This window comes from Ovis canadensis, chromosome X (assembly GCF_042477335.2).
Source record: "Ovis canadensis isolate MfBH-ARS-UI-01 breed Bighorn chromosome X, ARS-UI_OviCan_v2, whole genome shotgun sequence".
In the NCBI taxonomy this organism is placed as follows: Eukaryota; Metazoa; Chordata; class Mammalia; order Artiodactyla; family Bovidae; genus Ovis; species Ovis canadensis.
Window position 1 is genome coordinate 29,386,928 of NC_091727.1, and position 16,808 is coordinate 29,403,735.

General features: G+C 38.7%; 1 protein-coding gene across 1 annotated transcript in view; it reads left to right on the plus strand.

Annotated features, from left to right (window-relative positions):
• The first annotated feature begins 1,041 nt into the window (after positions 1–1,041).
• IL1RAPL1 (interleukin 1 receptor accessory protein like 1) overlaps positions 1,042–16,808 on the plus strand; it is a 694,793-nt gene continuing 679,026 nt past the window's right edge. Inside the window, exons 1-2 of the mRNA XM_070291165.1 lie at positions 1,042–1,150; positions 3,196–3,475. Of these exons, the coding sequence (XP_070147266.1) occupies positions 1,042–1,150; positions 3,196–3,475 (389 nt within the window). The remainder of the gene's footprint in view (positions 1,151–3,195; positions 3,476–16,808) is intronic.

Consider the following 16,808-nt stretch of genomic DNA (forward strand, 5'->3'; position numbering starts at 1 on the left):
GCCATAGATAAAGTACTAAATAACTCAATTTTCTGTAGTATTTATGGTTTTCTTTCAACATTATTCTTAGTAAACAGATTCTGAAAGTATGTATCAATATCTCTATCTGTCCCCCAACTCAAATCTTCTCTGTTCTCTCAATTGTATTTGTTGCTAACTTCTTAGAAGTTTCTAAGCTAAATATTTTTTGCTTTTAGCTTCAGGCATTCTGCTTTACCTTACAAATCTTTGGAGAGTCTGAGTAATTTCATGTCACTGTCTATACTGCTACATTAAAGGTGTTTCAGCCTTTTGCCCTGACAGCTGTCTCCTGTATGACAGATGGCCTCAGTTACAGGAATGTAATTCTAGAATTATATTGTAATTCATATCATGATAAAACAAGATAATTTCATGCTTATTGCCAGAATTAACTGTTTAAAGATCCCACCTAGGATGCATTTCATGCAATGGGACAAATGTACGAAATTGTGTTGATAAGCACTGCATGTAATTATGTAATGTGGACATCTCTGTGTACAGTTCTGTCATCCTATTTAGTGTGGTGAGCCCACTAGGCAGCAGTCATTGATAGGAATGATGGTAATGACTTGGACATTGCTGATGTCCCTGAAGCTTCCAGCACATCTACTCTAGATAGTACCTTAATGCAGTGTTTCATTAGGAATCTTAGACCAAAATTTGGTAATTAAAGTAACTAAAGAATGGTGTGAAATTTAAATTACCTTTATTAGGAGACAATACTATGGTGGTAAAGGAAATGAATTCTAGGGTCAGATGAGCTGGATGAGAATACCAGAACTTTCATGTATTAGCTGGTATTGAGTCTGTTTGTTGATGTTGACATTATTTTGTTTATTTACTCAAGAATTCATTCACTGACTCTTTCATTCACTCTTTCATCTAGTCAGTGTGTATTGAGCTGGTTAGCAGGCACAGTTCTAGGCACTGAGGTTAAAGAAGTGAATTAGAGGGACCAAGTCCTTGACCTCAGGAGGCTTACATTCTACTGTGAAGACAAAGCAAGCAAAAAGTGGGTACATGACATCAGAGAACAATAAGTCCTATGGAAAAAAATATGAAAGAACAATCGATCAGATGACTAGGAAGGTGGTTTTGCTGGCAGGGCAGTTAAGGAGTCTTGGAGGAGGTGACATGTGGAGGAAGGTAAGGAGGAATCTATGCAAGTTGGTTGGTGTGAAAAGTGTAGAGGGAACAATGAGTTCAAAGCCTAAATGAATATTTTTATGAAAGATGAATGAAACTTTGTAAGCTCAGCACGTAGTTAAGTGCTCATCAGATATTAGATAATTCTTTAAGAAATTTGGCTAATTCCATAATGTATCACCTTTGCTCTAATACACATCTTCCTTTCCATTTTGATCATTTTCCCTCTCTTGAATTCTCCATTATTTTTCCTGTCCTTAGATCCTTTAGCTCGCCCTTTTGTTAATCTCAAGTGAGTTAAACCCTGCTTGCAGTACTCAAATGCTCTTGCTGTTAGAGGTCCTCTTTTCTTGTTTTTTGCCATTTTACTCAGCATTTATATACTGTGAGCTATGGTGAATTGATTCTCTTTCTAGATGTGGGGCAACTTCCCTCTCTAAGCTGGAATCCACAACTTCTCTGTGATCATAATAATGGTGATGGACCTGTCCTATGGTGACCTATTGCTGTTGTGGGGAAATGGTGGGGGAGAAGTGATAAAAATGGTACCAAGATATCATTTGAAAGATGGTGCTACAAGGAAACCCAGAAAACCCAATTAGTCCCCATGCCATCAGCTCCATGTCCTACCATGGTTTGTACTTTACTCTGCCTGATACTCCCAGAAATCAGGGCAAAGTAATGATCTGCCTCTGTCTCTGGCTGTGAAACCACTACTAAACATGACCCGCTTTTGTTGTACTACTTTCTGCCTTGTTTGGCTGTATAAGACTTACTCTTTATTAGTGTGTGCCCAGAGAGAAAAAAAAATCATACTCTAATTTGAATACAGAGAGTGTGTGTAGAGATTTGTTCAGTGCAACAGGTTATTGGAGTACTGAAGGATTGGCTAGGAAGAAAGAAAGATGTGTTAGTCTGCTCGGGCTGCCATAACAAAACACCATAGACTGGGTGGCCTACACAACAGAAATGTGTTACAGTTCTGGAGGCTGAGAAGTTCAAATTTAAAGTGCTGGCTGATTTGGTTTCTGGCGAGGGCCCTCTTTCCTGCTTGCTAATGGCCACCTTCTTGGTGTGTGCTCAGGTGACATCTTCTCTATAAGAATGCAAGAGGAGAGAGACCGCAAGCTCTGGTGTTTCTTCTTATAAGAGCACCACTCTCTTCCTAAGGGTTCTGCCCTCATGACTTCATATAAAGCTAATTACTTCCCCAAGGCCCCTCCTCCATGTACCATTACATTCTCGATTAAGGCTTCTCAAAATATGAGTTTAAAGAGAACGCATTCAGTCCGTAGCAAAAGATAACCATAAAGAATAGAGGAATGGTTGCCATCACCCCTAGCTGAGAGAGAGCCTCCAAGGAGAAGCTCTCGTCCTCCATTCCCAGAGTGAAATCCAGACCTCACTGGGAAAAGGCAAGGCTTAAAGTCACTGAGATGACACCCTGGTAGAACTGGTTGGAAGTATGCCATCTGCAATTGGACAGATGCCTTGCCCTCTAAGGTATCGAGGAAAGCTGTCCATAAGATGTCTCACCCGAGGCTCTGCTAAAAAGATTATCAAGCTGCTGCAATGCACACTGCAAGAGTCTTCCAAGCAAGTGTGCTAGAGCCAGGGAGCAAAACCCTTTCCTTTGCAGTCTCTCTCCAGCACCCTTTACTAAGAAAACATACGTTCCAACTAGCAAAGGAAAATATTCCACAGGTCCGGACCTATTTTCAAAAAAACAGGCAAACATTTGGATTTAGAGTGGGAATGCCATAAGCCAGTAGCCATCACACTGATTAAAGTAAGAATAAGTATCATCAGAAGCAAACTAAGTGATGAATATATTGTTTGTTAATAGGATAAATTACTTTCCAGTGCCCTTTGGAGTTTTATCCATCACTGCACCATTTGTGCCTAGGGAAAAATTTTGTCCAATAGAGATGCTCAATAAATATTGTTGAATGAATAAATGAATAAACAACCTAATTGCTTCCATTGTTTTCTCTAATGTTTTTTTCTCTTTCTCTTTTTTGACTATAGCTGATGGATGCACAGATTGGTCTGTCGATATCAAGAAATACCAAGTTTTGGTGGGAGAGCCTGTTCGCATCAAATGTGCGCTCTTTTATGGTTATATCAGAGCCAATTACTCCCTAGCCCAAAGTGCTGGACTCAGTTTGATGTGGTACAAAAGCTCTGGTCCCGGAGACTTTGAAGAGCCAATAGCCTTTGATGGAAGTAGAATGAGCAAGGAAGAAGACTCCATTTGGTTCCGACCAACGTTACTGCAGGACAGTGGTCTTTATGCCTGTGTTATCAGGTATGCTTTTCATCTTGTTACTGTTCAATCAATGATATCACAGGTTGCTGTCTTATATACCTAGATTTTGTGGCTCTCTCTTTAACCTCAAGGTATTGTCTCAATATTTGTGTGTGTTGCTGCTTTCTAACATTTAGAATCTAAATCATAAAAAGATGGGATTGGAATTTATATTGAGACATTATTTCTGGCTTATGGAGAAAAGAGATACCATCTGGGTATCTACTTATGTTGCCAGAAATTACTAAACACTATGAAATAAAATTTATAGAGGAGGTGAAATGTTGCAAATAAAATGTAAGCAAAGACTTGCAGAAAGGATGCATAGTTTATTGCTAAATGGGTTGTAACATTCTGTTATTGCCCTTCACAGATAGTGCACAGATACCTCTGGTTCACACACATCTGCAAAGATGATTTAAGTAACATGTGTGTGCACAGAAGGAGGAAAGCAGCCTTGCCTTGTTAGAAGTACAGAGACTATGTTCCAGATCATTTTGTTAACTAAAAGTGCTATGTGTGTGTGCCTATGCGTTCAGTCGTGTCTGACTCTTTGTGACCCCATGGAATATAGCCCACCAGGCTTCTCTGTCCATGGGATTCTCCAGGCAAGAATACTGGAGTGGGTTGTCATTTCCTTCTCCAGGGGATCTTCCCAACCCAGGGATCGAACCCACATCTTCTGGTCTCTAGCATTGGCAGGTGGATTCTTTTACCTCTGAGCCACCTGGGAATCCATAAAAGTGCTGAGTCAATACAAAAATATTTTGGGTCTCCCCATGCCCTTACTCCACAAAGAAACTGGTCACACATCTACACATCTTTGTCTGCTTTGGGAAGAGACGTATGTACTTTGCTTAATGATAATGCATTTAGACAATAGCCGTGTATCTTATTAGCAGTGAAAAATCTCAGTTTAAGCATTTAGCCCCACATGGACTATGAATCACACCCTGCATGAATGCTTGCAGATGTCATTAGACTATAAGAACATGGCATAGCAGGGTATAAGCATATAGGAGGAGGGTTTAAATCGATTCCTTTGTGTCCCTATTTCAACTTACTAAGAGAAAGCCAAATCTAAAGCAGTTGATTCTCAATTTGGAGAAACTCTCAGAATCATCTAGTATCTTTTTCAATTCAAAAAATGACTTTCACTTCTGAAATTCTCACTGGCAGCTATTATTCCTCTAGCATAAGGATTGTGTCTCCCATTCACCATCAACCTAAAAGAATTACCTTTATGAAGAGTCATGGCTGCAGGTATGTTAGGTTGTCAAAATGGGTGAAAGCCACATGAAGGTTAAATATAATTTTATCTTTTAAACACCGTCAACATATAAGTTAGAGTTAAGATTGGAAAATAAAAGTGAATGCAAATAAAGTTCTGCTTGGGAAAAATGTCAAATGAATTATATTAATAAAAGAACAAATGCATTATTCCTTTGTCAGCTTTTGTTCTTTCCCTTAAAAAAGGGAATCCAACCCTTTTATGTTTCAACTTAATTATTAATAGAAGTAGTTTTTGTAGGTACAATGATAATTAATTGCCGTACTATGTTGGCGAAGAGCCGACCCATTGGAACAGACCCTGATGCTGGGAAAGATTGAGGGCAAGAGGAGAGGGGGGCAACAGAGAATGAGATGGTTGGATGGCATCACCAACTCAATAGACATGGGTTTGAGCAAACTCCAGGAGAAGGTTAAGGACAGGGAAGCCTGGTGTGCTGCAGTCCATGGGGTCAGAAAGAGTCGGACACGACTGAGTGACTGAACAACAATATAGTTAGAGAATACTGTTTGTACTGGCTATTCCTACTTGACTAATAATAATTTGATTTAATTTCACATCTGCATTTCTTTAAAAAAAAAACATCATTTCTGATTGTTTATGCATGTGTAGAGGTGATTCTTTAAGATAGACCAATTTATGTCCTCCCTTATCTGAGATTAGAATTGAGTTGAATGTTCATAGTCTAACATTTCATTCTATTATTTATTATTGATGGGAAAATAGTGATGTGTTCAGATTAGTAACCTGAATTTCTAAAGCACTGAAGTTGCAATTCTTTGATGTATATAAATATACATGTTGGTCCAATGCTCTGAGAAACTGCACTAAAATGTCTCTGAATTTGTAGTTGCAATAATGAATCAAGGTCACAAAATTTTGAAACCATGACATTTGTCATATGTCTATGTGTCTACATTTTAATGGAAGGTTAAAGTAAAAGACAAACACCTGTAAGTCTGGATATGTGTCAAGCGGTATTCTAGAGGAAGCAATGAACTGCAGGAAAAGATGCTTTTGTCCCTGGAATTTGAGTGTTCCAATTGATTTGAAGCTACTGTTGATCTGACTCCCTTTTCTCATTTGGAAAGCAGGACTCAAAATCATTTTAAACAGCAGTTTAAGTAGAATGACTTGCTGTTGATGTGAAGGGAGCCCAGGGCTGTTGGTTGAATCACTGACACTTTGACACATTGTTAGCTCTCAGGCCACAAAATTGTCACTATTAGTTTTTAAATAATTTGTTTACAAAGAGTTTCACAAGTTTGAAAATGTTAGCTGCTACTCCAAGGCTCTAGTCTTTCTGATAAGCGCTCTGTGTTATTAACTTATCAATGAAATTGTTTAACGAGTGTTTTCATGTACAGCATTTACACCTAAATGATGGTCTTGGCCAGACCTGCCAGGCTCCCCTATCCACGGGATTCTCCAGGCAAGAATACTGGAATGAGTTGCCATTTCCTTCTCTATTACACCTAAATATGTACAATTAAATGATGTAAATAATGCAAACACCTAAAATTACTCTCAGCAAAATGAATAAGAACTTTCCTACTCCCATCTGTAAGTAGCCATTTTGGATAGAATAATAACCACATCATTCTTTGTTCTGTAGTACCTGGCTCTTTACTCAATTTTCTCCTCCTCGAATGTTTATTTTTACATGAAAAAGTGAGTGAAGGAGAGATGCGTAATAATTTCTTCTATTTTTCTTTCATTGCCATTTAAAGATTAAGTTTACTTTTTAAAAGAAAAAAAAAATTTCTTATCCTCTTGACTCCCAATTTTTAAATACGCCTCTTCTGAGTTATACTCTTTTAATAGTTTCATATGCATATCTGGCTGGTGCTCATGTAAGCAATTTAATGCCCCCTGAATTGTAACAGACTAAGTTGTTTGTCACTCTATTTTTTGACTAAAATTGTATTTTGTAGATTCATATTCATTTGCAAGATATAGTATAAGGAGGTCCCATGAATCCTTTAGCCAGTTTCCATCAGCAGTGACAGTTTGCAAAACTATAGTACAAAATCATAATCAGAATATTGATAATGCTACATTCAAGATACAGAACAATATCATCACCTCCAGGATCCCTTCTGTTGTCCATATTCACTTCCCTACCCCAGTCCCAAATCCCTTGCAAACACTAATCTGTTCTCCATATCTACCTTTTGTAATTCAATAATATTTTATAAATGGAATCATAGAGGATATCACCTTTTGGAATTGGGTTTTTCAGTCAACAAAATTCCTTTGAAATTCATCCAGGTTGTTCAACGTAGTCTGTTCTTGTTTATTGTTAAGTAATGTTACATGGTATGGACATTACCACAGTGTTTATTCACTCATTGAAGGACATCTCTGTTGTTTCCATTTTTGGCTATTGAAAATAAATCTTCTGTGAATACCCATGTACATTTTAAGTGAATATAAGTTTTCATGTATCTGTAATAGATGCTCCAGAGTGAACTTGAGTGATATGAGAGTTGCATGTTTAGTTATATAAGAATTGAAAGTCACTCAGTCATGTCCAACTCTTTGCGACCCCATGGACTGCACAGTCCGTGGAATTCTCCAGGCCAGAATACTGGAGTGCATAGCCTTTCCTTTTTCCAGGGGATTTTTGTAAACCAGGGATTGAACCCAGGTCTCCCACATTGCAGGTGGATTCTTTACCAGCTGAGCCACAAGGGAAGCCTGAGAATACTGGAGTGTGTAGCCTGTCCCTTCTCCAGAGGATCTTCCCGACCCAGAGTCTCCTGCATTGCTGGCAGATTCTTTACCAACTGAGCTATCAGGGAAGCCCTGTCATATAAGAAACTGCTATATTATTTTCCAGAGTAGCTGTACCATTTTATTACATTCCCACCAGCAATATGCAAGTGATCTGGTTTATCCACATGCTTGCAGCATTTGGTATTGTCACTATTTTTCATTGTAACCATCAGTATATCTTGATATCTTGTGATTTTAATTTTCATCTCCCTAATGGCTAATGGTGGGATTTTGTGTCCTGATTTGTCATTTCTGTGCTCATCAGTGAAATATCTGTTTCTGTCTTTTGACCATTTTATAACTGAATTATTTGTGTTCTAACCGTTGAGTTTTGAGAACTCTTTATATATTCTAGGTAGTAATCCTCTTTTGGATATGTGGCTTGCAAATATTTTCTGTCAATCTGTAGTTTGTCTTCTCATCCTCGTAACAGGTTTTTTGCAGAGAAAAAGTTTTTATTTTTTCCTTTTATGGATTGTGCTTTTGATACAAAATATAGGAACTCTTTCCATAGTCTATATACTTAAACTTTTCTTTTTAAAATTATTGGAGTTTTAACCACTAGTTTTATAGCTTTACATTTTTATCTCTGCTCCATCTTGAATTAATATTTACATATGGTATACAGTTTATTTTGGTCAAGGTGTAGATTTTTGAGTAGATATCCAGTTGCTCCAGCATCATTTGTTGAAAACGTCTAGCTTCCTCCATGGAATTGCTTTTGCACGTTTATACAAAATCAATTGGGTGGATTTGTGAGGGCAGCAGAGGATGAGATGGTTAGATAGCATAACTGGATCAATGGATATGAATTTAAGCAAACTTCCAGAGATAATGGAGGACAGAAGAGCCTTGTGTACTGCAGTCCATGGAGTTACAAAGAGTTGGACATGACGTAGGAACTGAACAACAACAACCAATTTCTCGATTCAGTATTATATACCTTTGATCTATGTACCTGTTCCTTGGCTAGTACCACTCTGTCTTGCTTAGTGTAGCTATAGCTATATAGTAGGACTAGATACCTTACTTTTCAAGATTCTTTTAGCTGTTGTAAGGCCTGTTCCTCTCCAGATGGATTTTAGCATAAGCTTATGTATGTCTTAAAAAAAACTGGAATAATATTGATAGGAATGGAATTAAACCTATATAACTTAATTAGTTGTGAAAAGAAGAGAAGCGAAAAGCAAAGTAGAAAAGGAAAGATATAAGCATCTGAATGCAGAGTTCCAAAGAATAGAAAGAAGAGATAAGAAAGCCTTCCTCAGTGATCAATGCAAATAAATAGAGGAAAACAACAGAATGGGAAAGACTAGAGATCTGGTCAAGAAACTTAGAGATACCAAGGGAACATTTCATGCAAAGATGGGCTCAATAAAGGACAGAAATGGTTTGGACCTAACAGAAGCAGAAGATATTAAGAAGAGATGGCAAGAATACACAGAAGAACTGTACAAAAAAGATCTTCATGACCAAGATAATCATGATGGTGTGATCACTCACCTAGAGCCAGACATCCTGAAATGTGAAGTCAAATGGGCCTTAGAAAGCATCACTACGAACAAAGCTAGTGGGGGTGATGGAATTCCAGTTGAGCTATTTCAAATCCTGGAAGGTGATGTTGTGAAAGTGCTGCACTCAATATGCCAGCAAATTTGGAAAACTCAGCAGTGGCCACAGGACTGGAAAAGGTCAGTTTTCATTCCAATCCCAAAGAAAGGCAATGCCAAAGAATGCTCAAACTACCGCACAATTGCACTTATCTCACATGCTAGTAAAGTAATGCTCAAAATTCTCCAAGTCAGGCACAATAAGGAAAGTTGAGAAGCAAAGAATTGATGCTTTTGAACTATGGTGTTGGAGAAGTCTCTTGAGAGTCCCTTGGACTGCAAGGAGATCCAACCAGTCCATTCTGAAGGAGATCAGCCCTGGGATTTCTTTGGAAGGAATGATGCTAAAGCTGAAACTCCAGTACTTTGGCCACCTCAGGTGAAGAGTTGACTCATTGGAAAAGACTGATGCTGGGAGGGATTGGGGGCAGGAGGAAAAGGGGACAACAGAGGTTGAGATGGCTGGGTGGCATCACTGACTCAATGGACGTGAGTTGAGTGAACTCTAGGAGATGGTGATGGACAGGGAGGCCTGGCATGCTGCAATTCATAGGGTCGCAAAGAGGTGGACACAACTAAGTGACTGAACTGAACTGAACTGAACTCAATTTGAGGAAAATTGTTGTCTTTATGTTGGAACCCACAATCTATGAGTGCAGTAGGTCTCTGCATTTATTTAAGATTTCTTCTTCATCAGCACTTTATATTTTTCAGCATACAATCCTGTACACATTTTGCAAAATTTATACATAAGTGTTTCATTTTCTTTGGTGTATTTCTAAATGATAGTGCCTTTTGAATTTCATTTTCAACATGCACATTGTTAGCATTGTTAGAAGTATGATTGATTTTTTTATTGGAGTAAGGCTGCTTTACACTGCTGTGTCAGTTTCTGCTGTAAAGCAAAGTGAATCAGACAGAGGATGATTGATTTTTCTGTGTTAATTTCTTTCTAAAAGCGTACTTTTCCAAATTACATATATATAATGTATTTTATCTAGTATCTAGTTCCTTTGTCCAAGTCTTGATTTTCTCTTTAGAGACTAATTCTTCTTTCTCATCTATCAAAAGGTGCTCAGTTAAATCCATTTTCTCAGTCATCCATTTCAGAAACATCGACTGATCACCAGGTGATATGCTAATGCTAGAATTACAAAGACTCTAAAAGAAACATTTTTTACCTTCAAATCGTTTGCATGAGAGAAAATAAGTGTGCAATAAATTATTATAGATACTGTGTCACAGTTTAAAATAGAATGTGGTTCTGTCAAGATAGAGCAGCTGCCTTCCTCACAGTCCTCCCCCTTGCAATTGAAAAGGCAGATATAACCCAACAAAGAAACATAGCAGGTTGTGTGAAAGGTGGTAAGAAGGATTGACTAGGGACCTCAGGACTTGAGACATAACATGACCACACTGCTTCAGTTAACCATCCAGATAATATTGGCAGGACCAAAGCAGGCAGCTTTGGTCCCTGTTCTGTGGTGTTGGAGAAGACTCTTGAGAGTCCCTTGGACAGCAAGGAGATCAAACCAACTAATCCTAAAGGAAATCAACCCTGACTGCTCATTGGAAGGACTGATGCTAGAGCTGATGAAAGTGAAAGAGGAGAGTGAAAAAGTTGGCTTAAAACTCAACATTCAGAAAACTAAGACCATGGCATCCGGTCCTATCACTTCATGGCAAATAGATGGGGAAACAGTGGAAACAGTGGCACACTTTTTTCTGGGCTCCAAAATCACTGCAGATGGTGATTGCAGCCATGAAATTAAAAGATACTTACTCTTTGGAAGAAAGTTATGACCAAGTTAGACAGCATATTAAAAAGCAGAGACATTAGTTTGCCAACAAAGGTCCATCTAGACAAGGCTATGGTTCTTCCGGTGGTCATGTGTGGATATGAGTCAGTTTCAGTTTCAGTTCAGTCACTCAGTCATGTCTGACTCTTTGCGACCCCATGAACCGCAGCACGCCAGGTCTCCCTGTCCATCACCAACTCCCGGAGTCCACCCAAACCCATGGCCGTTGAGTTGGTGATGCCATCCAGCCATCTCATCCTCTGTCGTCCCCTTCTCTTCCTGCCCTTAATCTTTCTCAGCATCAGGGTCTTTGGAAATGAGTCAGCTCTTCGCATTAGGTGGCCAAATTATTGGAGTTTCAGCTTCAACCATCAATCCTTCCAATTAACACCCAGGACTGATCTCCCTTAGGATGGACTGGTTGGATCTCCTTACAGTCCAAGGGACTCTCAAGAGTCTTCTCCAACACCACAGTTTAAAAACATCAGTTCTTCAGTGCTCAGCTTTCTTTATAATCTAACTCTCACACCCATACATGACTACTGGAAAAACCATAGCCTTGACTAGACAGACCTTTGTTGACAAAGTAATGTCTCTGCTTTTTAATAGGCTGTCTAAGTTGGTCATAACTTTCTTCCAAAGAGTAAATGTCTTTTAATTTCATGGCTGCAATCACCATCTGCAGTGATTTTGGAGCCCAGAAAAATAAACTCAGCCACTGTTTCCACTGTTTCCCCATCTATTTGCCATGAAGTGATGGGACCAGATGCCATGATCTTAGTTTTCTGAATGTTGAGCTTTAAGCCAACTTTTTCACTCTCCTTTTTTACTTTCATCAAGAGGCTCTTTAGTTCTTCTTCACTTTCTGTCGTAACGGTGGTGTGTGGGAGTTGAACTATAAAAAAAGCTGAGCGCCAAATAATTGATGCTTTTGAACTGTGGTGCTGGAGAAGACTTGGACTGCAAGGAGATCCAACCAGTCCATCGTAAAGGAGATCAGTCCTGAATAGTCATTGGAAGGACTGATGTTGAAGCTGAAACTCCAAAACTTTGGCCACCTAATGCGAAGAGCTGACTCATTTGAAAAGAACCTGATGCTGGGAAAGATTGAAGGCAGGAGGAGAAGGGGACGACAGAGGATGAGATGGTTGGATGGCATCACTGACTCAATGAACATGAGTTTGAGTAAACTCTGGGAGTTGGTGGTGGACAGGGAGGCCTGGCATGCTGCAGTCCATGGGATTGCAAAGAGTCAGACATGACTGAGCAACTGAACTGAACTGATAATCCAATAAAATTTAAAAAAATAACTATTGGTGACTATGTACCATGTCAGATCTGTTAAATAACAGATGTCAGATGATTCTTTTTAAAAATTAATTTAAAATTAATTTATTTATTTTAATTGGAGGCTAATTACTTTACAATATTGTAGTGGTTTTGCCATACATTGACATGAATCAGCCATGGGTGTACATATGTTCCCCATCCTGAACCCCCTCCCACCTCCCTCCCCATACCATCCCTCAGTGTCATCCCAGTGCACCAGCCCTGAGCACCTCATCTCATGCATCGATCATGAACTGGAGATCTATTTCACATATGATAATATAAATGTTTCAATGCTATTGTCTCAAATCATCCCACCCTCACCTTCTCCCACAGAGTCCAAAAGTCTGTTTTTTACATCTGTGTCTCTTTTGTTGTCTCGCATATAGGGTCATCACTGCCATCTTTCTAAATTCCATATATATGTGTTAATACACTGTATTGGTGTTTTTCTTTCTTACTTCACTCTGTATAATCGGCTCCAGTTTCATCCACCTCATTAGAACTGATTCAAATGCATTCTCCTTAATAGCTGAGTAATACTCCATTGTGTATGTATCACAGCTTTCTTATCCATTTGTCTGCCAATGGACATCTAGGTGGCTTCCATGTCCTGGCTATTGTAAACAGTGCTGCAGTGAACACTGGTGTACACATGTCTGTTTCAATTCTGGTTTCCTCAGTGTGTATGCCCAGCAGTGGGATTGCTGGGTCATGATGATTCTTTTATGCAGTCAGTTTATTAATCATTGCTCCCTGATTATTATTACAGTAGCTTCACTTAATAAGTATTTAATGACTCAAAAAATAATTCCAAACATTTTCACCAGCATTAGAGGTATATTTTCAGTTTTCTAATAGTCTCTTCTTTCTGTTTGCCCAAAAGACACATTGACTTCAACATGTACCAAAATGTATTTTGATACTTACTTCAACAAAGCTGTCTCCTCCTCAGATGCTTCCTTTTTTAATGCACAGAATCACTGTTATTCCAGCAACACTATCTAGAAAACTATCACTTATCACTCTTTACCTTGTCTTAATTGCTACCAAGATCTGTCTGATCTACCCTTAGAAATGTCTTTTGGATTTATTCTTTGTGTTCATGCCAATTTCTACTCTGTGCTCTTAAATGAGGACACTGTGAGTGCACTGTCCTCTTAAATGGTTTCTCTGCCTCCAGATTTTTCCTGTTAGTGTTACCGTTCCTCACTGCTGTGGAATTACATGTCCACAACAAAAATCTTATTAAATTTCTCTACCTAAAAGTTCTTAATAGGCCTTGATACTCAATATGAAGTCTAAAGACTTTGTTTGACATACATGTCCCTTTATAACCCAGCTGCAACTTTTCCTTATACACTCATCTTTGGTGTTTGTCTCCGTGGATACTTTGTGCTATGTTCTCACCATCCTGCCTGCTCTTTGCAGATTAAAGTATAAATTTACCTTACCCTTTTACTTTTTGTTCCTTCATCTGAAATCCCATTTTTTCACTGCTATCTGAAGAATATAGAGCTATTTCTTACAGAAGATCGAGTATGTGTTCATTGTCTTATGTGAGCTGGACTTGACTGGGTGGGTCGCCTGCTGATTTTTGACCATAGTCACTTGAGGCTGGAATCAACTGGATACAGGATTTGCTCTGTCCATAATCCTCAGGGCCTCCATGTAGTCTTTCCAGTTGTCTCTCCAGCAAGATAACCAGGCATTTTATAGGGCAACTCAGAAAGTATGGAGACTTATCAAGCTTCTATTTGTATCATGCTTACTAATATATCCAACTAGTTGAGTCTAAAGCTAATAGGGAAGAAAACTTTACAAGAGCTTGAGTTGCACAAGATGTGGTTTTTTGGTGGGACCACCAAAATAACAGTACAGCAGAGTCTGCCCGTTAGCCTCTAGTAATCCATGCCCTGACACGTACAAAATATACTCACCCTATTCCTAAGAGCCCTGGAATCTTATTATGACCTCAAGATAAGGCTAGAAGTCCAGGGTCTCATTCTTGTCTTGTTCAGTCACTCATTCATGTCCAATTCTTTGCAACCCCATGGACTGCAGCATGGCAGGCTTCCCTATCCTTCACCATCTCTGGGAGCTTGCTTAAACTCATGTCCATTGAGTCAGTGATGCCATCCCACCATCTCATCCTCTGTCATCCCCTTCTCCTCCCACCTTCAATCTTTCCCAGCATCAGGGTCTTTCCCAATGAGTCAGTTCTTTGCTTCAGGTGACCAAAGTACTGAAGCTTCAGCTTCAGCATCAGTCCTTCCAATGAATACAGGGTTGATTTCCTTTAGGATTGACTGGTTGGATCTCCTTGCAGTCCAAGGGCCTCTCAAGATTCTTCTCCAGCACCACAGTTCAAAAGCATCAGTTCTTTGGTGTTCAGCCTTCTTTATGGTCCAACTCTCACATCCATACATGACTACTGGAAAAACCATAGCTTTGACTAGATGAACCTTTGTCAGCAAAGTGATCTCTGCTTTTTAATATGCTATCTAGGTTTGTCATAACTTTTCTTCCTAGGAGCAAACGTCTTTAATTTCGTGGCTGCAGTCACCATCTGCAGTGATTTTGGAGCCCAAGAAAATAAAGTCTGTTACTATTTCCATTTTTTCCCCCTTCTATTTGCCATGCATGAAGTGATGGGACTAGATACCATGATCTTAAAAACTGATGCCATGAGTTTTTTGAATGTTGAATTTTAAGCCAGCTTTTTCACTGAATCTCATTACTTATGTGTGAAGGTTCTTCATGCCTAATTCCTTGAGTACAGAGCTGTTCAGGAGTTGCTCCTCTTGAGGTCTATGAACTCGAAAGACTCATTATCTAACCTTTATACACCCAACATTCTGTGGTCAGACAGGAATAAGGTAACTAAATTAAATTATCCTATTTAAAATGGGTGGAAGGTGGGGAGGGAGGTGGGAGGGGGTTCGGGACAGGGGGACACATGTACACCTGTGGCTGATTCATGTCAATGTATAGCAAAAACTACCACAATATTGTAAAGCAATTAGCCTCTAATTAAAATAAATAAACTTAAAAAAATTTTAAAAAAAATGGGTGGAAGGTACAGAGCAGCTCTGTCCTATAGCCATTCTGAAATCCAGCTGGGCACACATCAGCAGTATTTTGGTTAGGGCCCAGTTCTGTTAGTGGAATTGGTTCTCTGTGGTTCTTGGGTCCATCGCCTGTTTTCCATGTAATGTTAAGGGGCCCAGTAGCTTCTTTTTAACTTAAACTTTATCAACAACATAGTAAGATTCCTTAAAATGCTGTGCACCTTTTATGTATTTAATTATGTAGCTGTTCCATTTAACAGAGGCCACATCAATAACATTTGGGTTGGCCAAAAAGTTCCTTTGTTTGGGGTACATTGTTCAATAAAGATCTTCATGAAAGTGAAAAAATGTCTTGCATTTCTGCCTAAGCCTGAATGAGCTTTTGGACCAAACAAATATATTTAAGACTAATATCTCTCTACTTTCAAGTCAGGATGCTGGAAGATAGTACACCGAATTCTTAGACGCCCCTTTGCTCAGCTAGTCAGTGTGTGCCTCATATAACTTCACAGCTAAGTTTCTTAGGTTTTTCCTCCAAGACCCTTTAAGCAACTTTTTTATGGATGATAGAGTATGCATAGCATCCCAAACTTACTATCACTGACATGATTTCCCCTCAAAATCAGTGTGAGATAGTGTTTGTCACTGAGAATGTACACACAAAATAGTTACTGAATAAAATACTTAGTGATTGGAGCTAATGTTCTTAGAATGCCTTGTAGAAAACACTGGCATAGCCAAAATTACACCACTCACTGATTCCTATCATTTTCCATGAAAAAACTAAAACAATTATGTTTCTTATGACATCTTTTCTGAAACTAACACCAGTTATGGACTGCTTTTGGTATTCCAATTTTATTCTCTTCCTGTAATAGACCTTCACTGTTACCAGGTGGAAGTAAACGGTACTAATAAGTTAGGCCTAAAAAATCAACAAGGAACAGCTTTTAGTAGAAATAACTTTTCATTCATTTTAATCTATATGATAGTATATAATTTTAGTATGTATTACTGTTTTATGTGATTGTTGCTTAAAAATCAAGTCATTTGGGATCAAAGGATAAATAATGTTAGCATCATTTTAGAAAGTCTTCAACATTAATGCTGCAAGGAGTCTTCATTTGTTCTAGGGCAATCAAAGTGCATATAAATGTTTTATATCCTACCCAGAGATCTTAATGATCAGATGCATATGTGTCTCAAGGACCTGAAGTAGGTTCACTTTTTGGTCTCCTCATTGTTAAACTATCTCTTTTGATTGAAGCCACAGTATACCCTTGAGAATATCACCTATAATTTATAGGTTATAAAAAATGCAGTTACGTCCTACATAAGGTAGCCCTTTAAACAATCCATATACGATTGGAAGTCTTTAAAATAAGGTTTCAAGTCTGGATGCAGTGTCTTTTATGGATGATAAACTGAAATTGCAGAGCTGCACATCAGTTATTC